General features: G+C 39.6%; 1 protein-coding gene across 1 annotated transcript in view; it reads left to right on the top strand.

The window, feature by feature from the left end:
- The first annotated feature begins 958 nt into the window (after positions 1–958).
- The window catches only part of Morc1 (MORC family CW-type zinc finger 1), a 163723-nt gene continuing 144007 nt past the window's right edge, over positions 959–20674 (top strand). Inside the window, exons 1-7 of the mRNA XM_063224421.1 lie at positions 959–1197; positions 2148–2201; positions 5168–5202; positions 11587–11655; positions 17579–17669; positions 18312–18420; positions 19869–20028. Of these exons, the coding sequence (XP_063080491.1) occupies positions 959–1197; positions 2148–2201; positions 5168–5202; positions 11587–11655; positions 17579–17669; positions 18312–18420; positions 19869–20028 (757 nt within the window). The remainder of the gene's footprint in view (positions 1198–2147; positions 2202–5167; positions 5203–11586; positions 11656–17578; positions 17670–18311; positions 18421–19868; positions 20029–20674) is intronic.

Genomic DNA, 20674 nt, shown 5'->3' with positions numbered 1-20674 from the left:
GTCTTCTATCAAGAGAAGCTTTTCAAGCCAGTTGTGGTGATGCACTCCTGTAATCCCAGCATTTGGGAGGCTGAGGCAGGAGGATCTGTGCAAGTTTGAGACCACCCTGAACTGCACAGTGAAATTGTGTTTCAGAAAAAAGAGGGGGGAAAGAGAGAGAAGCTTTCCCTGACCATTGTGCAGCCCCACCAGTTACTCTTTCTCGGTACCGCTATGAAAATAGCACTTAACCACACTCTACAAGATTTTCTTTATGTGCTTACTTTGTAAGTTTTTCATGTGTCCCACCAGCTGGAGCTCCAACATGGCAGAGGCTATCTCTACACATGGCACATGATAGGCAGTGTTAAAAATCTCTTGAAGGAATTAGTACAGAGCTGGGCATGATGGCACAAATTTGTAATCCCAATACTCAGGAAGCTGAGGCAGGAGGATTGCTATGAGTTCAAATGTCTGGGCAAAAATGTGAGTTCAAGGCCAGCCTGAACCACATAGTGAGACTTTGTCTCAAAAACAAAACAAAGAATTAGTACAGAAACTCACGGAATTTTTTATCACAATCATTGCACTTTCCCAAAGGATTATTTATACATTTAAGTTTTGTATACTGAAGCATTCAACATGCAGATTTGAAATTTACTAGAAAGGCTTGTGGTTTTAAGTGCTGGGTTTATAAAGCATGCCACTTTCACTTCTTTTGGCAGTATCTTAGACTGTCATGCACTTTCCTTTGAGTGAAGGGTATTGTTTTAAAAATAGCACCATAGTAGATTTGATTCTTTTAAATTACAAACTTAGAAGCTGACCTGAACTGTGTTTGAAGTTTAACATCTTAAAAATGGGAATCTAGCTAAATAATGCTGTGCTGTGGCCCAACGTGTTCAGAGACTCTGAAATACTGTCGTTTATTTACTTTATTTATTTATTTTTGTACAAATGAGCAGATGTTTTTTGGTAAATGAAGCTCTCTTGTTTCTGCTGCCTGTTTAATAAGCATAGAAAGAAACATGCATCCTGGGTTTTCCCTTCTGCTGCCGTAAGGCTGCTGACTGAGGTGTTTACATCAGGAAAGGAAACCCCAAGTGCGGAATCCTGCAGGCAGCCGCTCTGCTCTCACCGCAGAAGGCATTCGGCTTTCAGGGCGTTGCAGGCAGTGAAGGTGTCTACAGAATTCCATCACCAAGAGCCTGTCGTGGGGTACAGGAGACCATAATCGCAGCTAACCCATGAGGTTATTAAGAAGCAGGCTTCACAGAAGTGGTAAAATTCCACAGAAAAATACAGACCGATGGTACAAACAGAGGCCCTCTGCCAATTCCTGAGCCTATGATGAACTCCCACCCCCCAGACCTTCTAGTAGAGTAGGGTTAGGGCTTTAACTAACACTATTCAGAAATAATTTGGTGCTAAGTAATAATTGAATGAAAAATTCATTGGGAAATTTTTGTTTTGTTTTGTTTTTGAGTCAGGCTCTTACTTTGTAGTTGGAGCTAGCCTTGAACTCATGACTACCATCCTGCCTCAGCCTCCTGAGTGCTGGGATTATAGAAGTGTATCACCATACTGGGCTTGGACAAAAGTCCCTGAACACAGATTTATAAAGCAATTTATAAATGCTTCATACATAAAATTTTTGAAGTACATTGTTTAGAGTTACCCAGAGAGACAGAATAGAAAGGGTGAGAAAAGCGATATGAGAAGGGGCAGTTCGCTCCCTTGGACATAGAGGCTGAAATGTCCTCTGTGGGCCCTGTGCAAACTGCACAACTGTGGAACCATGGAGCGGCTCAGTTCAAGTGCAGGGCCTCAGATCCCACCCAGAGGCGGGTAGAAACCCTGCACCACGACTGTGGATTTGCCTTTTCCTCCTGCCAGCACTCTCTCAAAGCAATTTTTAAAGGGAAAGCTAATTTTATCTTTGTTTCTTGAGGAGTGAACAGGACATGTGTCCCATGTCCTTTCATTGGCTTTGGAAAGCAAAGCATCTGCTTCAGCATCTTGGCTGTGCTGAACAAGTTGTTTTCAGAGTAACTTTTGAATTGATTATCTGTCCAGAACTGCAGAACGTTTGTTTGCGAGCATCCTCAACCCCTTACCCTATTACACACTTGGTTTAACCTTGTGTTTCTCCTTTATTTCCTTGTCAGCACAACTCACGGTTTCCTTTTTGGAGCCCTTGCTGAATTGCTGGACAACGCAAGGTGAGATTTACCATCAACAAAAATCGTCGAGAGAATTTCATAGCATAAATTGAGTCTGGCTGTATTTGAAGATAAAAATATGTCGTCGTTTCCCCCATTTGAAGTGTTTTGTGACTTCAGTTCCTATAAAAAAAAAATCAAAATTCTTTGTGAATTTATCAGAAATAGATGAGACGAGTTATTTACCTTAATTTAAATTGTATTTATGATCAGACTTGCAGTGCAGGTAAATTGGATCTGTGTGTTTGTGATGATCACAATGTAATAGCAAATATTTGGATAGTTTTTGAGCTGTAGATCAATATATATTTTGTCTTTAGAATTTTCACTTGGGTCTGGGCACGTACTGAAGTGTACATTGAAGTGAACTGTAGCCTGGAGGGAAGTATTACTGCCATCTCACTGTACAGCAGGTACACATAAACACATTCATATGGGTACTTGCTCATTCATTCTTACTTCCTAATCTGAGGGCGGAATCCTTATCTCAGTTCTTATTGGAAGTCAGGATATAGAAGCTAGATGATTTATTCAAAGTTATACAGTTATTGTTAGGCACAGTTAGAGTTCCCATTTGCACCTTTGGCTACAGAACTTCTGAAGCCCATTTTACTGTTTCTATTGAAGGCAGTGAGGTTTAAAGAACCTGTTTAAGTTTCATTCAAATGTGTATTTGTGGAGACTTGGGAGGGAATCTTTTTTTAAAGCTAAACTGAACATGATATTTGACTTATTTTATATGATTTCCATTTTACAGAAGGGGTTTTCCTACTTTCTCTGTAAAAGGCAAGGTGCACTTAGGATATAGTCAGAGGTTTTTAGATAAGGGGTCTCAGTGAGGGAATCTAAATGCCCTGCCCCTGGCTGATAACAGTATTTCAGCTTTTTGTGTTTGTTGCAGGCTTCTGGCCATAGAAGGGAAATGACTCTTCTGAGAAGGTGTCCGTATTGAATAGTCAGTTAATTAGCTATCTGGGAATTTGTGCTCAGCACTAAGTGAAAAGTTGCTGGCGATGCAGCCTTGTCTTTGTAAAACTAAGGAACTCATACAAAGGGAGAGAAGAAGAGGAAAGAGAACGAAGTTGATTGAGCCGTGAATTCAAGTTAGAAGGAGCTAAAAAGGATGGGGCCTGTACAGATGAAATGCTTGTGGCTGCTCCTCTGCAGTGTCAGGGTGGCCACTGTTGTCGCTTGCAAAGCCTGAAAACAGAGGCTTTTATTTCCATGAGTCCTGGTACTCAGTGGTCCATCATCAGCAACTTGCTGACCCTCACTCTGAAAGTTTCATTCATTCATTTGACAGAGGGTAGAAAACATCAGAGCATAGCAGAAATAGGACCCTGGGGGCAGTTTACATAGCCGAGGATGAGTGGTGGCCTGAGGAAGAAAGCTTGACCTCCAGCTCGGGGAAGTGCCAGACAAGCAATCCCTGAGAGCAGTTTTAATGCAGCGTCTGTAAACCAGCAGCCCCCTGACCTGGTCTAGCACATCTGAGATTTGCCTCTTGGTGAAATTTTGCCCTGAATTCAAAAAGAAAAGGAAGGAAGCAAAAGAAGAAGATTTAAGAAACAAGAGGCACTACATAAATGATCTGAGTTTTCTGTTTTCCTTGACAGATTTTATTTTATTTTTCATTTTTTGAAACAGGATCTCACTGTAGCGGAGATTGGCTTGGCTGTGTCAACCAGGCTAGATTTAACTTGTGGTGATCCTCCTGCCTCAGCCTCATAAGTGCTGGTATTACAGGCATGCATCATGATGCCCTTGAAAGATTAAAAGTAGCATTCTTCAGGAAAAAAACCAAAAAAACAAATCCCTGCTAGTTCAGTATAGTGATACTTTGTGTAATGCATCATAGAGACATTGATGCCTACATGCCATGGGGATTGCGTTAAGGATTACAAGAGCACAAACAGAAACACTTCATTCGATTTTGTGTGGTACATAGGAATTGCTGAAGAAATGGCGGTAGTAATTGCAGGTTTCTATGCAAAGAAGGTTTAGAAATAAGGGTTGAGTAGAGGAAGCAGGTATAAGGCACAAACTCGGTGACTTAGAATAAGTGCAGTATGTCGCTCAGATGTAATTGGGGGGAAATTTGGAGCGAGAGTCCATGACCAAGCTTCCCTTTAGACTCCTGCCTTCATCCTGAGACCTGCTCCAGATCAGCTAAGACTACGTTCCTCATCTTCCCCCTTCCACACCTGCGATGCTGAAGCTGGGACCTTGTGACTCTCTTTCCTTTCCTTTTTTTTTTTTTTTTATTGTAAGAATAACTCTTAGAATTGCAAAAATAGTATCAGTGAATTTTAGAAAACTGAAGAGATAAGAAAAAATTGGAGACCTCCTCAGGTAAAGCAAGAGTCTATGTTTCTGCCCAAAGACCGAATAGTAAATATCTTCACTGCAGACCGCGTGGCTTTTGTTGCAAGGACTCAGCATTGCCGTAGTATGCTTAAGAAGTCATTGATGATATGAAAATGAATAAGCTTGTAATATGTTCTGCTAACACTTCATTTACAGTGTCCCAGATTTGGCTTGAGGACCATGGTTTGCCTTCTTTTTTTTCTGTTATAAGCATATGTGTCATATATGCTCTTCTTACAGTGCAAAGTATATAGTCATTCTGTATCTTACGGATCACTCTCTAGAAATTTTTTCTTAAAATTCTGTATTCATAATCACTTTGTTGAGCTCTCTGTGTAAAGTACCACTAAGTTCTATCACTTCTTTTACATTTGTGAATTTCCCTCTTGGTAATGTTCTCAAATTATGAATGATGATAGTTCTAAGTATAAAACTGTACAGCAGAACATTTCAGTAATTGATCTTAAAGCAATTTTAGTGGAGTTTTGTATTGTTTGATACCTGACAATAGATTATACCTCGTATAATCAATTCAAATTAATGTCGTTTTTAAATATAATTTCTCACTGAAGCTGTGATTTTTTTTATATTGTTTCCAGAGACGCAGGGGCTACAAGAATTGATGTGTTTTCAGGTGAGCAGATTTCCTTTCATCGGTTTTAATTCTAATGGAAAGCCGGTAGCTATTTTATATTTTACTCCATGAAATAAAACTACACTCTAAAGGTCTTTAATGTAATCTAAATGCCTCCTAAACACAGTAACCCAATGGGGAACCCGTTTGAGCAAAGTATACTCTGAGAGTCAGATTGTTCACTTATTAGGGGACCCATTTACAAAATTAGGTCTTCTAGAGTTTGTGAAAGCATCAAAGCGATATGAGCAGTAAATTTACATGCCATGAGAAACAGTTTTTGAAAAGCTTATTAACTTCATGGTTATTTGTAATTAAGCATCCATCACTTTCAACTTTTTGGAGTTTTATAATGAGTAAGTGAACATAATGGTGAATGGTTGAAGGCCTTCATTGACTTCATTCATAGCCTCCGAATATGATTGCAGTTGTTTCTTAATCTCATCTGAATAGGCAGCTACTGACTGTGGGTTCTGTGCTTCAGAGAATGGCCCTTAGTGGAAGTTCGGCTCGTCTCCCTTGATTCCATCAGCTGCCCTGTAATTCTGGCTGCTGGTCACAGGCAGGAGGATGTTCTCCATGATGCTAACCCATGTCTTATTTAAAAAGCATTGCAGTTGAGTTAACTTTTTGAGCATGAATCAGGTACTTGGTTGTCACTGCCGAGGGAGTCATGGATATCACAAGGCATCCGAGAATATGGTAAATGATGTTCTTTCCCCGCTTGTACTTTCCAGGTTCTGAAGTGTTTGAGAAATGTATGAAAGAATCAGCATCTACCAGATACTAGGTCAGAATGTGGAGCTTTTGTGAGAGAGAACATGCACTCGCTGATCAGACCCTGGGGTCAGGCTGCTCACAGTCTGGAGCTCAGCTTCCCACAACACTGGCCTTCCCTGGGGAGAAGGAAGCAAAGGCCAGCTCTCTGCACGAGGCTTGCTCCCAAAAGCAGAATGAAGGAAGGGTCTGAGCAGTTTATTTTTAGCTCTGGGACCAGCCAGATCAGGGAGCTCAGAATCAACATTTACGTAAACTCACTCATATATTTTAAAACTGTGATAAGTTGGAAAAAATGTATACTTGATCAGCAATAGTCATTATGTTAATAAGCTTTTAAAAATAAAACTGTTTCTCACGACCAACAAATTTACTGCTCCATATCATGCTGATGCTTCTTTGGTGGAGAAAAAATGGTCTTTTCTTTTGTGTTGATTTTCAGTGGGGTTCTGTACCAGTGAAACCATTGGAAGTTGCAAAAGCTGTAAGTGGAAACCACATTAATTTAGTCATAGACCATCCATACAGGGAGTAGGATAGGAAAGTATCTCTTGCCTAGGAAAGGCTCAAAGTATGATAGACACACAGGTAAAGGAGAAATCACTTCATACTAAAGACCTGGATCTTGAAATGTGCATGTGAGTTTTGTCAAGTAGTGTAAAAAAAAAAGTATTGTTGTCTAAAATGTAATTAGGAGGAAAAAGAATAAAGTTAAATTATTGAGGGATTTGTTCATATATTTAACAACAGTTTATTGAGCATTTGTTTTTCTGGGAAAGAAACACTAAGCAAAATGTTAAGTCTGTACTCTCATGAAACATGCTTTTGGAGGCATGGATGACAATATTTATCCATCTACAAATGAATGGATGCAGAAAATGTGTTTTTACAAATAGTGCAGTACTATTCTACCATAAAAATAAACGAGTTATTTGTAGGAAACCTCTGGATATACCTTGAAATCATATTGTTAAGTGAAATAGGCACATAAATTTAAGTATTGCATGCTTTCTCTTAGAAACCAAAATCACAAATAAAGAGCAAGATAAAATATAGATCATGGGGAGCTAGATCCTCATTTGAGCTTTCCTCAAATGGAAAGAGATGAAAAGATGGAGGGAGAGGAAAGGGAGAGGAGGGAAAAGAGATCCAAAAAGAAATTAAAATATGTGCATATGCTAACTGCATGTAGGAATGAAGTATTATTACAAGCATGAACTAATAAAAATATAAATATCAGGCAGTGCTAAAGGGAAAAAAAGCAGATTTAGAGAACAGAATACTAGGAAAGATACACAGGTTTTCATAGGATAGTCTAGGAAAGTTTCTCTGAAGACCTGAATGATGGGAGGGATTGCACCGTAGAGTTATCCGGAGAAAAAATATTTAGGGAACAATTACGATGTTAGCTTGGCTAGAGCTAAGGGTTAGGGGAAAATGGATGAAGGGCCTGAGTATGACACCAAGATGTTTTTCTTTAGTCAGTGGACCTGTGAAGGGTTTGTGTGGTGTCACTCTTTTAAATAGACATGTGGTCTTTTTCCTTCCTAACATAAAGATATTAGAGTAACAGCATAACAGATAGCCTGGAGGATCACAAAAGGAGAGCTAGAGGGAGATGTGTCATGGAAATTGCCTAAGCATGATTTCGTGTGAATCTGAAGTAGGGCAGTGATCCCAGAAATGATGAATGGACAGAAGCAGCATTTCATTCAGAGCACAGTTTCTACTGATGAGAGGCTAAGAAGACCACCCAGAATGACAGAGCTCAGCAGCTGTAGTCAGAGTCCACACACGAGGTACTCCTGGGTGTGACAGGACACCGGAGGGATAAGAGTGCTCATTTCACCCTACTCTCCGGAGCACTCAGTATTATCATAAACAAGCAAGACAGTAGCTGGCCAGTTTGAGATGAAAGCAGCACTATGTAATGATTGATACACTGTGTTAACTTGAGAAGTTTAGAAGCTTAATTAAATGACCCAACAGTTTTACATCATAGGGCATAGAGGACTTGCCATAGGGTGGCTGTTTATGCCCGAGGGTGTTGTAACCATTGAGTCATTGCATCAACTTGAGAAGTTTAAAAGTTTAACTAAGCAACTCAGCATGAGGCCAGGGTCCTCACTATGTAAACCTCTTGAGCCTTTGTAGGAGCAAGAAGATCCTGTGAGTGCTACATCCACCCTGGGGTGGGGAGCCTGCGTACAATATAGGGGAGGGAAAGAGGTTTGCTCCTCCCCTTTTGCTCTTGGTGTCTTCTGTCACCATGGACTGTTGCCCCTCTGTCATGCTGCCCTGCCTGGGAGCCAGCTGATTATGGAGCGGAGCTTCCACAAACTATGAACTAAATAAATCTTTCCCTCTTTAATTTGGATGTTGAGTATTTTGTCCCAGAAATGAGAAGGAAACAAGACACATTGTTTCCTTTTTTTGCTTGCATGTGTTAAATTGCTTCTTCATGTTACATGCTTTTATTTTACTGCAGTGAATCATCATTGGCTATCAACCTTGCAAATTAAGTTTCTTAAAAACAAAAGCAAAAATAGAAACCAGGACAGTGCTTAATGTCTATAGGTAAAATTGTTCTGAGGATATATAGTTAGTCTAAGATTTGACTAATTTTCAAATAATTTACTGAGGCCCTGACTTACTCTCTAATTAGTTTCTTCCAAATAATTTGAAGACTGTGAAATTCAAATTAAATAGGCTCACCATGGTGTATTAGGTATATTAGGTCACCATGGTATATTACTCAGGGCCCTGAATACATTTTTCAGTGGTCACTGAGTGTCAGGCATTGGCCTGAGTAGTTAGTTAGCACAGTGTCCACTTTTAAGGAATTGGCACCTTAGTGTAGGCATCTGTGGAAAATGTATGTATTTACACTTTTATGGGTAAAGATCCTACAGCTTTTGTCTTATTTACAAATAATTATGTTCCAAAAAGATCTAAAAATTAAGGTCTGAAACAGAGGTAGATATATGAATGAATATTTTAAAAATGTGTTATGAAAGTTGAAAAGAAACTTTAGGAAAAGAACATTCATTCTGGGTCCTTTAGGGTGGAGGAAGATTACCAAAGCTACCAGAAATCTTATATGAACTAATCTAGAGAAAACAGGCCTTCATCTGGTGACTCAAGCACAGAGAGCGCACAGGAACAGGATGTGCTGGGCCTTGAATTCAGAGAGAACATAGAAAAATGTTTGAGACGTGCAAGCATCATTTAGGGAAGTATTTTTGTGGGACAGGAAGGCGGCATCAGAGGGAAGCAGGAGGATAAGTCTGAGAAGCAGCAGCAGACCAGGAGCAGCAAGATCTGCGAAATGTTTTTCATTTCATCTGAAAAGCATGGGAAGCCATGGAGAGGTTTTTAGCAGGATAGCAGAAAAAACCCCTCACCCTTTGATTTTAGGGAGAGAAAGAAGTTAGGGTGCTATAGCTAGAGAAGAAATGGTGGTTTCCTGAATGAAAGTAGAGGAAGTGATGGAGTCTGAAAGACATAAAGATGATAAAATCAGGACGACCCTGTCCATGAGTGGGGTGAAAACCTGGAGGGGCCAGTGATGGCTAAGAGCAGAGTGTGTCACCTACTGAACAGCAGAAGAAGGAGTAAGTCTCCTGAGGGAAAAGTTGTCTGTCTGATCTCAGACGTGTAATTAACAGATGGTAGCCATCTCTGAAATCCATAGTTTTGAATAACTGAAATAAAACAAAGTTTCAGGGTAGATAGTAGGGATTGTTACACTTTTGGGACCATACTTGTTTGCCCCCAATCTATGACACAGCTTTATCAAAATTTTAAAAAGGAGCCAAATGTTATATAGCTGTTGGGAATCTTGGTTTTTCAGCTGTTCATGGAAGCCATCGCTTTCTATGCATGCTTTTTCCTTGAGAAAATATACCAAGAAGTGCAGCACGAGGTGTAATTACTGTCCAGCGATGCCTGGAGGCTGCACTTGGTTGGGCCCAGGTAGTTCCCAGTCCTACATGAACAGAAGACAACCAGGAGGAGCTTTTAGGTTGGGCACAAGAGTGTAACCCTTGAATCTCAAAAGATTAATGCTAGAGTTTGGATGTGGTTTCCCCCTAAAAGTTCATGTGTTAGAAACTTAACTCTCAGTGGGATGATTTTAAGAGGCAATGGAACCTTTAAAAGAAGTGGCTTAGTGAGACGTAGTTGGGTCATTGGAGGCCCTGACCTCGAAAGGGATTCATGCTGGTTCCAGAGTTAGTTCTTATAAAAGTAGATTGTTATAGGAGAGTGAACTTGACATTTGGGTCTCTGGCTTCCTGTCTTGCTACATGATCATTCTGACTGGCATGTGTTCCTGCACCTGTGGTATTGTCTGCCATGAGGCTTTCACCAGAACTGGGCAGAAGCTGGTACCTTATTCTTGAGCATTCAGGATTGTGGGATGGATAAGCTTTTTTTCTTCACAAGTTATCTAGCCTTTGGTCTTTTGTTACAGCAACAAAAAACAATTACATATATCTTTTAGATATTTAGTCTTGTGCTGATTTGTAAACGTGAATTCTAGTTGACCTTTGAACATAATGATTGATTTAAATGTGCTAGAAAGTAATTCATAGAAACACAAAGCAGAACAAGAGATTGCCTGGGAATGATGCAGAATGATGCAAGAAAAGAAGAGAGAGATTACAGATGCCCCAGGAGGAAATGTGTGGTGTGATGACAGTGTTCACTTCTTTAATTGTAGTGACAGTTTCCTGTGTATGAGAGAATGTGTGTGTATGGGTGGGTGTATAAGTACCCAAATTTATCATATTATATAAACATATGCAGTTTATTATGCATAAATAATTCTGTAATAACACCTAAATATTTCTTTGTGGAACTCACAATCCAACCACTGAAACTATTCGCAGAAAGAGTTTATAAACTGATTCTGAAACTATACAACTATAAAACCATAAATTATAAAATTAATCGCAGTAGTTTTAGTTACATCTTTAACAAGTTTAAAACCAGAAGTGATTTTTTATATAATTTAAGGGTGCCGCTGTATCATCACAACTGATTTCAATTAATGGCCAAAAAAATCAAAAATCAAATGCATCTTCAGAAAGCAAATATTTCCTGCCACAAAGAAACACTCAATAAAGGGTTCTTACAGGAATTAAATGCTTGCTTAGGAAGCAACCTGGTGAATTTAATAAGAATGGCTTAGATTTATTTTTGAATTAGTGCTTTGGTCAGAGGAGGGCATAAAGGTTGATCAATGTGATAGAGGGATCCTGTGGTTACATCATCAACTACTGTTTTCCTCTCCCAGGAAAGAAACACCTGAAATTTAAAGGCCTCGTCCAATTTCAGAGCAGTGTATGTCCTGCTGCATACATAATTTATTAACATGTAGATGTGTTACGTTAATTTAAAGCCTTTTTGTTGCATGATTGTTTTTCCCCTGTAGTTTTTTTATGAAGCTGTAGCCAAGACTCCATTCTGAGCTGCATCACTGTGCCGTAACTCTGTCACTGCATGGCTGCAGCTGAGTAGGACGAATAATTATGTGAGCAGCATGACTTTCTGATGAACAAATTAAGCCCAATATTTATTAGTAATAACTGCTTTCCCTTACAGTGGATAATGAAAAACTGCAGGGTGGATTCCTGTTGTGCTTCCTGGATGATGGATGTGGCCTGAGCCCTGGTAAGTTAATTATCTAGACACTTAACTGGCTGTTAAAGAAAACAGTCTGAAGACTCATAAAATAAATAAAACTAAATTGAGCTATCTCTTCAGAAGCAGGTATGGAGCTGATAGGAAAATAAAGCTATCATTTATTGGTGAAGTTTTTAGGATTAAATTTTCCAGCCAGTGGAGTAAATTCATTGCAATCATCTGAAGTTTAGATTCTCAATGAAGACAATAAGTGAATGTAAATAGATATTGTCAGAAAGAGTGACAGACAAATAGCACTGATTGTTAGAAAAAAGTGTCTGGGGAATGAATGGAATAGAAATAGTGACCAGATGCCATCTGAGGCTGTTTTCAGTCCATCTTTCAACTGTGGCTTGCAAGAGCACCAAGGCTATTCCCAGCACCTTTAAGTTATTTTAAATTTTCTATGTAACCTTGAGGTAGAGGTCACCTCTTCTGGTTCATGGCAGTTTGGTCATTCCTTTGCAGGTTCAAACGTGTTTAGGTTCAAATGGATGGCCCCCTCATGACAAATATTACATGACTTTATTTACTTAGATTTAGCACAAAGTCAATACATAATAGCGCATAGGTCTAATGTACATCATTTTCTGATGTGAGCTTTGAGTTTTTTTAGATAGCATATTCCTTAATTCTTACAACATTTTATGTCCCACAAGCTAGGATTTTGACCACTTTGCTTCAAAAATGTTGAAGGGGCTGTTATAGTACAGATTTGCAAATAAAACAATTTAATACAGGACATATAATTTATAGGATTATTTTATAATAGTGACCCAAAGAGTCAAATACAAAAGAAGTACAGGAAATATACCCACAAAATAAAGACCCAAAGAATCCATCAGAGGCCCTGGATCCAATGGCAGTGTCCTCAATGAGTCCAGCTGAAGGCCTGGAGCCCAAGACAATGTCTCATGCAAGTCTGTTTCATGGGTCTGTGCTGGGAATCCTCAAAGGTCAGCGACAGAAGCTAGAAAGTCTGTGTCAGCAGCGTGAAGGATTTGTGCCAGTAGGCTGAAGGTTCTGCACTACAGCTAGGAAATGACGCTCAAAGTAAGGATCAGAGTCCCCATAAAAAGTATCATAGCTATCCTCAGTGACAATAAGGTCCTGAACTCTTCCAATGATGAGAACAGCCAAGTTTGTATCAGGAAAGCCAGCATGACTTGCTTCTGTATGAGAACTAACAGCACCAGGAAAACCAACAACACTACTTCTTCCTCTCCAGTTCTCCTGTTTGTCCTCAGGTGGGCCCTCCACACTCAGCACCACGCTGATTTTCAGTTCAGCCTAGTGTTACAGGTTGACCACCAGCTGTCAGTCCACCCGCAGAGGCTCATATAGAGATGTTCTTGTGGGCTTGCTTATCTGAGGAAACAGTGGTCATTACTACCAGTGTAGGCTGAGCATGCAAAGTTAAGCAGTTATCTCCTTCTAGTTCTAAAATTGCTCCTTTGTCTCAATTTTCAAAGAATTATTTATTAGCAAGTTTAGAAAATGCTTGAGTAGTAGCCCATCCAGTTTATGTTCTGACTTTGCCTTGATGATTCTGATTTTTTTCCAGGTCATTTTGATTCTTTAGTGTTTAAATATGAGAAGATAAAGAGGTTGTTAAAAAAAAAAAAGCCAGACTCAAAAAAAGTTTCATTTTTGCTTCTAGCCCCAATAATAAGCTCATATTCCTCAATTCTTAAAATAAATGGCAGACTATTCATGATATCGCCTAAAGCCATTCCTGTAAAAAAGCAAATGTATAATTATTGTGTACTGCAAACATGCACGAATAAAAATATTCACTAGAAATTCTTTTACTGTTGGTTATGAACAAGCAGAACGAGGAGAGCTCCTGCAAATATTCAGGCCTTCAGAAGGGACTAGCATCTTAGCTGAAACACAGGAGGCCCCTGACTTAGCATGATTCAAGTTAAAATGTGTTGCTTTATTTCACGGCACCAAAGCAATATGCAGCCAGTAGAAACTTCGCATTTTGTTCTAGACTAACAGCGAGTGTTAGGATACTCTTTTGCTACGCTGGACTTCAGCAGCAACCTCCTGCTCCCAGCCAGCTGCATGACCGTGAAGGGGAGGCTGCATTGCAGAGCTCACACTGTGGCTAAACTGAAGTTTGGCAATTAGGGTAGTAAACGCATTTTCAACTTCTGATATTTTCAATTTATGACAGATTTGTCAAGGTACATATACCTCTATCAGAAACTAAGGGACAGCTGATGTAGAATAATCCATATTATTGAGAGAGCGATTTGAAAAATTACAGTCATTACTGTGTATTAACTGTATGAACTGACAGGCTTCCCTACGCTGTTTCCATTCATGTGCATATTGTGTGTTTATTGTGGTTTTTTTATGTTAGAAGATAACATGATGTTCACCCATATGAGTCTAAACCATTTCATCCATGAGCATGATCTCAAGTTTCATCCATTTACCTACAGGAGCAACGAGATTACCCCTTTTTATAGATGAGTAGTTTTCAATTGCATAAAAATATCATATTTCCCTCATCCATTCTGCAGTTGATGAGAAAGCTACCACTGTTTTTTTTTTTTTTTTCTGGTTTCTTGTCTCATGGAACATTATTCTTTCACCTTTGACTCTTGGTCTATGAATTTCTGTTGAATTTAATGTGTTTTTCATATACCGCATATTGATAGATCTTGTTTCTTGATCCACTCTCCCTGTGTTTCTTTTACTACTGAATTGAGGCCATCTACATTAATGGTTACAGCTGGCATGCACTGGTTTGTCTCTGCCATGCTATCCTCCTGCTGTTGGCCCTCCACTTTTCCTTTTCTCCAGTTGCCTGCCCTGTTTGGTGATCTTCCTCTGCTGCTATTCCTGGAATCTTTGCTATCTTTCTCTCTAGAATACCCTTCAGTACCTTTTGTAAGGTTGGTTTGGTGGTAATGAATTTTTTCAGTTGTTCTTTACCATGGAAGTATCTTATTTTTCCATCAATTTTGAAACACAGTTTTGCAGGGTACATTAATCTGGGTTAGAAGTGTTCTTTCAGGATTTGAAACACTTCACTCAAAGCTCTTCTGGATTTGTTGGTTTGTGTTGAGAAGCCTGCTGTAATTCTGATGGGTTTTCCTTTACAGCTGATCTGTTTCTTTTCTCCAACAGCCTTTGATATTCTGTTCTTGTGTTGAATTTCTGGGATCTTGATTATTACATATCTGGGCATGGATTTATTTTGGTTATGGCTAACTGGAGTTCTATATGCCTTGCTTATCTTTATGCCACAGGTTTTTTCCCCACATTTGGTAAGTTTTCTGCTATCACTTCTGTAAATAGTCTTTATGTCATTTGTGTTGGCCTCTACTTTTCCACTGACACCTATCATTCTTAAATTATTTTTCTTTGTGTTGGCTTGCAGCCATTGAATTGTTATATCCTGGTTCCTTTCTATTTTTAGGAGATCGTTCTTTGAAAATCACTGGTTGCAATCCTGTCATTAAGGTCTGAAACTCTATTTGAGTCTCTTTCAAGTAGTTTGTCAGCTTTGATGGAGCTTTTAATTTCCTGGATATCTCTTGAAATCTCTTGATGCATTGTAATTCTTTCCTATATTGTTCTTCAAGGTTTCCATCTTTTTTTTAAAAGGTAGTAAAATTCTAAAAAACAAAACAAGATAGAACAAAACCAATCAAGACAGTGCATCAAAATTGGTATAGAACTTCAGAGCAGGATACCAGGAAAACAATAATAGCTACCATAGTATATCTTGTTATCATAATTGTCCATTCCATCAGTGATAGCAAAATCAAACAAAAACCAACCCACTATAAAACCAACCAAAACAGAATATTGACTAAAGCAAAACAGTTAATCAGAACAAAGCAAAACAGTGCAAACAATATTGGACTTCAAAGACAAGACAGAAGCAAATCCCCTATATTTGCTATATTGCACACTGTCATCCTCCCAAGAGATGCTTAGACTGTTGGCCTCAGGTCAGCATAATCAATCAAACAATACACACATTTAGTTGCTCTATGTACCTTAGTTGCTGTCAACTCAGGCTGTCCTTTGAACTGTCTGATTGCTGACGTCGTGGGTGGGAAGGGGGCGGATGGACCCTGTTTGATTCTCAGCCCGTGCACCAATAGGTCCACAGAAAGCACTATCTGACTTTTGTTTCCCTGGAATGTGTGTGACTTGCACAGCTTGCCAGGAAGGCTGGCTGGTTGATGTCTTCGTTGGTCCCCCAACTCCCAGCATGGCGGATTCTCAGGAGATGCTGGCTTTTCTCTCCCTGTAGTGTACGTGGCCTGCACAGCTTACCAGGAAGGCTGGCTACTCCATCATTTTCCTATGTTCCTCTTCTTTATCTATGTTTCTTTAGATATGCTCAGCAGTTCTTTCATTGTTTTCAATTTCTTCTTTTATCTGAGATATTCTTTTAAATTTTATTTTAAAGAGAAAAAAACAGAAAAATCAACAAATAAGTCTAACAAAGCAACAAAAGCAAAATGACAAAATAGCAGCAACAAAGCAACAATAGCTATATATTTTCAAAACGAAACGATAGGAATTTAACAGTGGTTGTGATATTGCATATTGGTATCTTCAAAATAGTTGCTTAGGCCACCAAATACTGAAATAAAACAAAACAGTAAAATGAATAGATTTAAAAAACAAGACAGAAGGAGGTCGCCCACAGGTGCCACAGCGCACACTGCCATCCTCCAAAAAAATGCCCAGACCACCAGTACCAGGCCTGCAAAGTCAAACAGTACAGGCATCAAGCTGTTCTTTGACCTCAATTGTTATCATCTCACTTTGAGTCCTCTGAATCAGTGCGTTGCTTACCAGTGTGTATGTGGGTGCACTTGGGGGTAGGGTGATGCTCTTCTGGTTTCCCAGCCTGTGCATTGGTTGGCTCATGCTTTGTCTTGTTGCTGAGTCTCCTGATTGGGGCAGAGCCCAGCTCAAGGGACGTCATGCTTTATCTTCTTGCTGAATTGTCTCCCAGTCTCCATGGTGGAGCCTAGCTCATGGGCTGAGATTCTATTTCTGATTTGATTACTTTTACAAACTCATGAAGTTGTTTCTTTACTTTAGTTACTATCCTTTCAGACATTTCAGGCATGTGAATTCCATTTTCTTCTATATCTGTAACTCCCAGACTTGGTCTGTATGGGCTGGAGGTCTGAGCTTGCTTTTTGCTCCTTTGTCTTGACATTTTGCTATGTTCCTCACAACAAACCATTTGTGGAATTCCAGGTACTTCCTATAATGGCTGCCCCTCTGCAATGTAGGGACCTGGGGCAGGCACCTGAATTTCTCTGAACTCAGGTTCCCTGGGAAGCAGTAGGGTATGAGGTGGAATTCTCCAGACCTGTGTGGCTACACTGAGGATTCCTCAATGACCATAGGTGCATGGTGGCAGGGCTGCTTCTTCTCTTAGTCTACATGGCTACGCTGGGACTCCCTTTATGGCAATAGGCACGCAGATGCATGTTTGATTTTCCCGGCTCATGCTGGATGCCCATGGGAAGCAAGTATCTCCAGTGGTGGCCTGTGGGCATAAGGGGCATATCTGGCTGTTTCTCCTTTCCCACACTGCTTACCTGAGGGAAGCAAGCTTCCCAATGGCAGCATATGTGCAGGGGTAGGGCTGGCTATATTTCCTGCCCATGCTGGCTGCCCACAGGGGGCAAGCCTTCTGATCAAGGCTCATAGTTTTGAACTCTGTCCCAATTCATGAAATTAAGTCTGTCCCAGTTCCATGCATGTCACATCATTAAGATCCTTGCCCGAAGTTGTGAATCCTGATATGAATCTTTGTCTATGGACTGGCCCAGGAGGTATGGGTTTATCCAAATTCCCTGAGATATGTGATAAGATCACTCTTCCTAACCATCTTGAGTGTCATTGTCAATTACAGAGGAAGCTTCACACATAATTAACTTCGGAACACACAAGAAACACTTGCCCACCTCGAAGTTCATTGGGCAATATGGCAATGGTCTTAAAAGGTGAGCATTTTTCCTCCTGATGCATGCATTACTTATACTGGAAACAGTATTAAAGGCAGACTTATGCAGAATGAGTCAAACTGTAAAACTTAAAAACACTGTAAACTTTTAGAGAAGTTCTGCCTTGTTTTGGAATCTCCATCCCCATAACTGTCATGATTTGTGCAACATTTTAAAAATTAATTGTTATATATAGTTAAAGTGACTTCTCACAGGTACTGTTGAAGTGGTACCTCTGGAGATTATTCAGACTCCATTGTAAATGGTCTCTCTGTTCAGTTGTGTTTCAAAGCATGCTGTAGCCTAAGTGCTGTAGCCTACAGCTTTTTCTAGTTTGTCTCAAAGAGAGGTGAGGCCTGAGGCTCACCTGTGTATCTCCACAAGGGTCCAGTAATTGTTCTTCTGAGCCATGGATGGAACCTCATCTTGGTAGCTGGGTCTCAAGCAAGAGTGAGACTGGATGCATTCCAATTCTCAGTGCTACTTTGAGAAATAAAATAATGATTGTGACCGCTTGGTGATAGGTCAATGGGACAGGTTGTTCAGAAGAGCAAACCATTACAGTGCACTTTTCAAGCTACCTTGTGTTTTTCATTTTTAACATCTGAGGTGTAAATCTTGTGTTCTTCATTTTCAATGTAGTGGGTCCATGAGAATTGGAAAAGATTTTATTCTTTTTACGAAGAAGGAAGAAACAATGACCTGCGTGCTTTTTTCTCAGACGTTCTGTGAAGAAGAAAGTCTGAGTGAGGTAGGATCTGAGGAACTCCTTCAGCTGCCATGGCAACAGTGTTGCTCCCTTTATCCTCTCAGGAGTTGAAATTGTTGTGACTTCTTCCTTGTTTAGGATTTAGAACCACGTGTGAGAAATGGAGAGAAGGTATTGATTCACTCTGGGGTTCATCAGAGGCAGACACTATCTGTTGATTGCAGTGCCAGGGATCAAATCCAGGGCTTCAGGCATGCTAAGCAAAAGTAGCACCACAGAGCTCCAACCCTAGCCCCTGGGGACCACTCTCCAGGACATTATTTGTATTCTACATGTACCCAGCTTTTCCAAGAAACTTATTTTATTCTCTCAGTGAACCTTTTTTCTACGGTATCTAGTTTTTGTTTTTTTTTTTATACCAGGGATCAAACTCACGACCTTGTACTTGCCAGGTAGGCACTTATGCCACTGAGCTAAACCCCTGGCCCAATACCTGGTTCTTGCTTCATTCATGCAGTATTTTCTCATAACAGCTCTGCAGATTGTTAACAATGACTTTTTTTCTCTTTGACATTTTCATCTTTCTTGTATGGTTTCTGTTTCACTGAGTTGCTTTATTTATTTTTGTTTATGTGGTTTCCATTTACCATATCAGATGATTTTCTTAGATGACTCTTAGTCCAGAGCACTTTTATTAGTGCAATAAAATGTTGATTGAAACTCCCAAGAGTGTGGCATTGGCAGCTCTGAGTATACCAATTAAGTAATCCAACAATCTGGGCTTTTCTGTTGGATAACATTTAGTGTTATTTTCTTTAGACCTTTCCTTCTGGACTGGTCAGATTTCCTACAGACTTCTGCCCGACAATCTAGCTGCCAGCTTTTTTGGGAAGCAGATGAGAAAAAGCATTTGGGGTTCTCAGCATTAGATATAATATACACTTTCACTCCGTTCCCCTATTCTCAGTAAGGTTTCCCTAGTGACAAGTGCCTATAGGTCTTTAGGTCCAGAAACACGTTGGTGCACTTCTTTGAGAGAATAAACATTCCAGGCTTTTGGAGAACAGTAGGATCTGTAGCCAGATGGGAAGCTTGCTGCTGCTTCTGGCGCTATTGCCATCAATCTGAATTTTAAATCAGGCTGGCTCCTTTCTTTTCTGGCTGGGGGCCTTGGGTTGTATTTCTTGGTATGCTGTCATCTACTTTTCAACTTCTAAAGTGCTGATAGCGTTGTTTGCTCTGCCGTTCCACCCATCTTTCAAGAGGGAGCTGAGGTAGACTCCATCTGTCTCTGCATTCCACAGAGGACTACTTCAGAATAAAACCCTAAATATACATTTGTTGTCTCTATAAAATTAGAATACAATGCGGGAAGAAAATAAACTTCATTTTGTGTTTTATAATTTAGATGAAAAGAAGTATAGATTAGGGTCTGACAAAAACATGATGATCTTTGTGTATTTTATAATACATTCACTTTTTAAAAATAGGTTGTAGTTCCAATGCCTTCATGGTTAACAAGAACCAAAGAATCTATCAGAGATGATCCCCAAAAATTCTCAACAGAACTGTCCATAATTTATAAACATTCTCCATTTCAAAACGAAGCCGAATTGATGCAGCAGTTTGGTGTGATCTATGGAACGTGCGGTAAGATCATAAACACTTTAAAATTTTAATGGACACTCTTTATATGTTTTCATATTTTTGTATTAATAACCTCATATAAAGACATTCATTTTGTCAACATGAGTTTTAAGAGACTTCAAACGTAAGTTGCTATAAATCTTTGATGCAGGAGCAAGTTTTGTGCTCACATGAGGTGGATAAAACCAAATGAAAGAGGTGATGTGTGCTCTGACCACAGTAACCTGCCACTCCCTGCACCGTGTAGTGGAAGTTGGAGATGCTTATTGCAGCATCTGAGACTGCGTGACACCAGCTGACAAGAAAGTTAGCAATTTATACAATAATAAATCTATATTTCTGAGACAGAGAGTTAACAAAATCTTTGCCAACACTTTCCTCTCAGGTTAACAGATCTTCCTCCTCTTTTTCTTTTGCCTCAACACAGAGTGTGCTGTATCCACTGACTTTTGTGTTTTTATACCTAGAAGCACAAGAGCTCTGCTTTCGAGAAAGCTGTGTGCACCCTACTTCTTGTAACTTTGACTTATGTAATGCTTACAATGAAAGTTGAAAAAACTTGTTTCAGGCTTGATTTGCTTTACCACCAAAATTTCTTCTCTGATAGGGCATTTCGCTTAAAAAATAGTGTTTGAAGTCACTTATTTTT

Source organism: Cavia porcellus, unplaced genomic scaffold, assembly GCF_034190915.1.
Source record: "Cavia porcellus strain 051 isolate PalLab524CR breed Dunkin Hartley unplaced genomic scaffold, mCavPor4.1 scaffold_15, whole genome shotgun sequence".
In the NCBI taxonomy this organism is placed as follows: Eukaryota; Metazoa; Chordata; class Mammalia; order Rodentia; family Caviidae; genus Cavia; species Cavia porcellus.
This window is presented reverse-complemented; position numbering and strand designations above follow the sequence as displayed.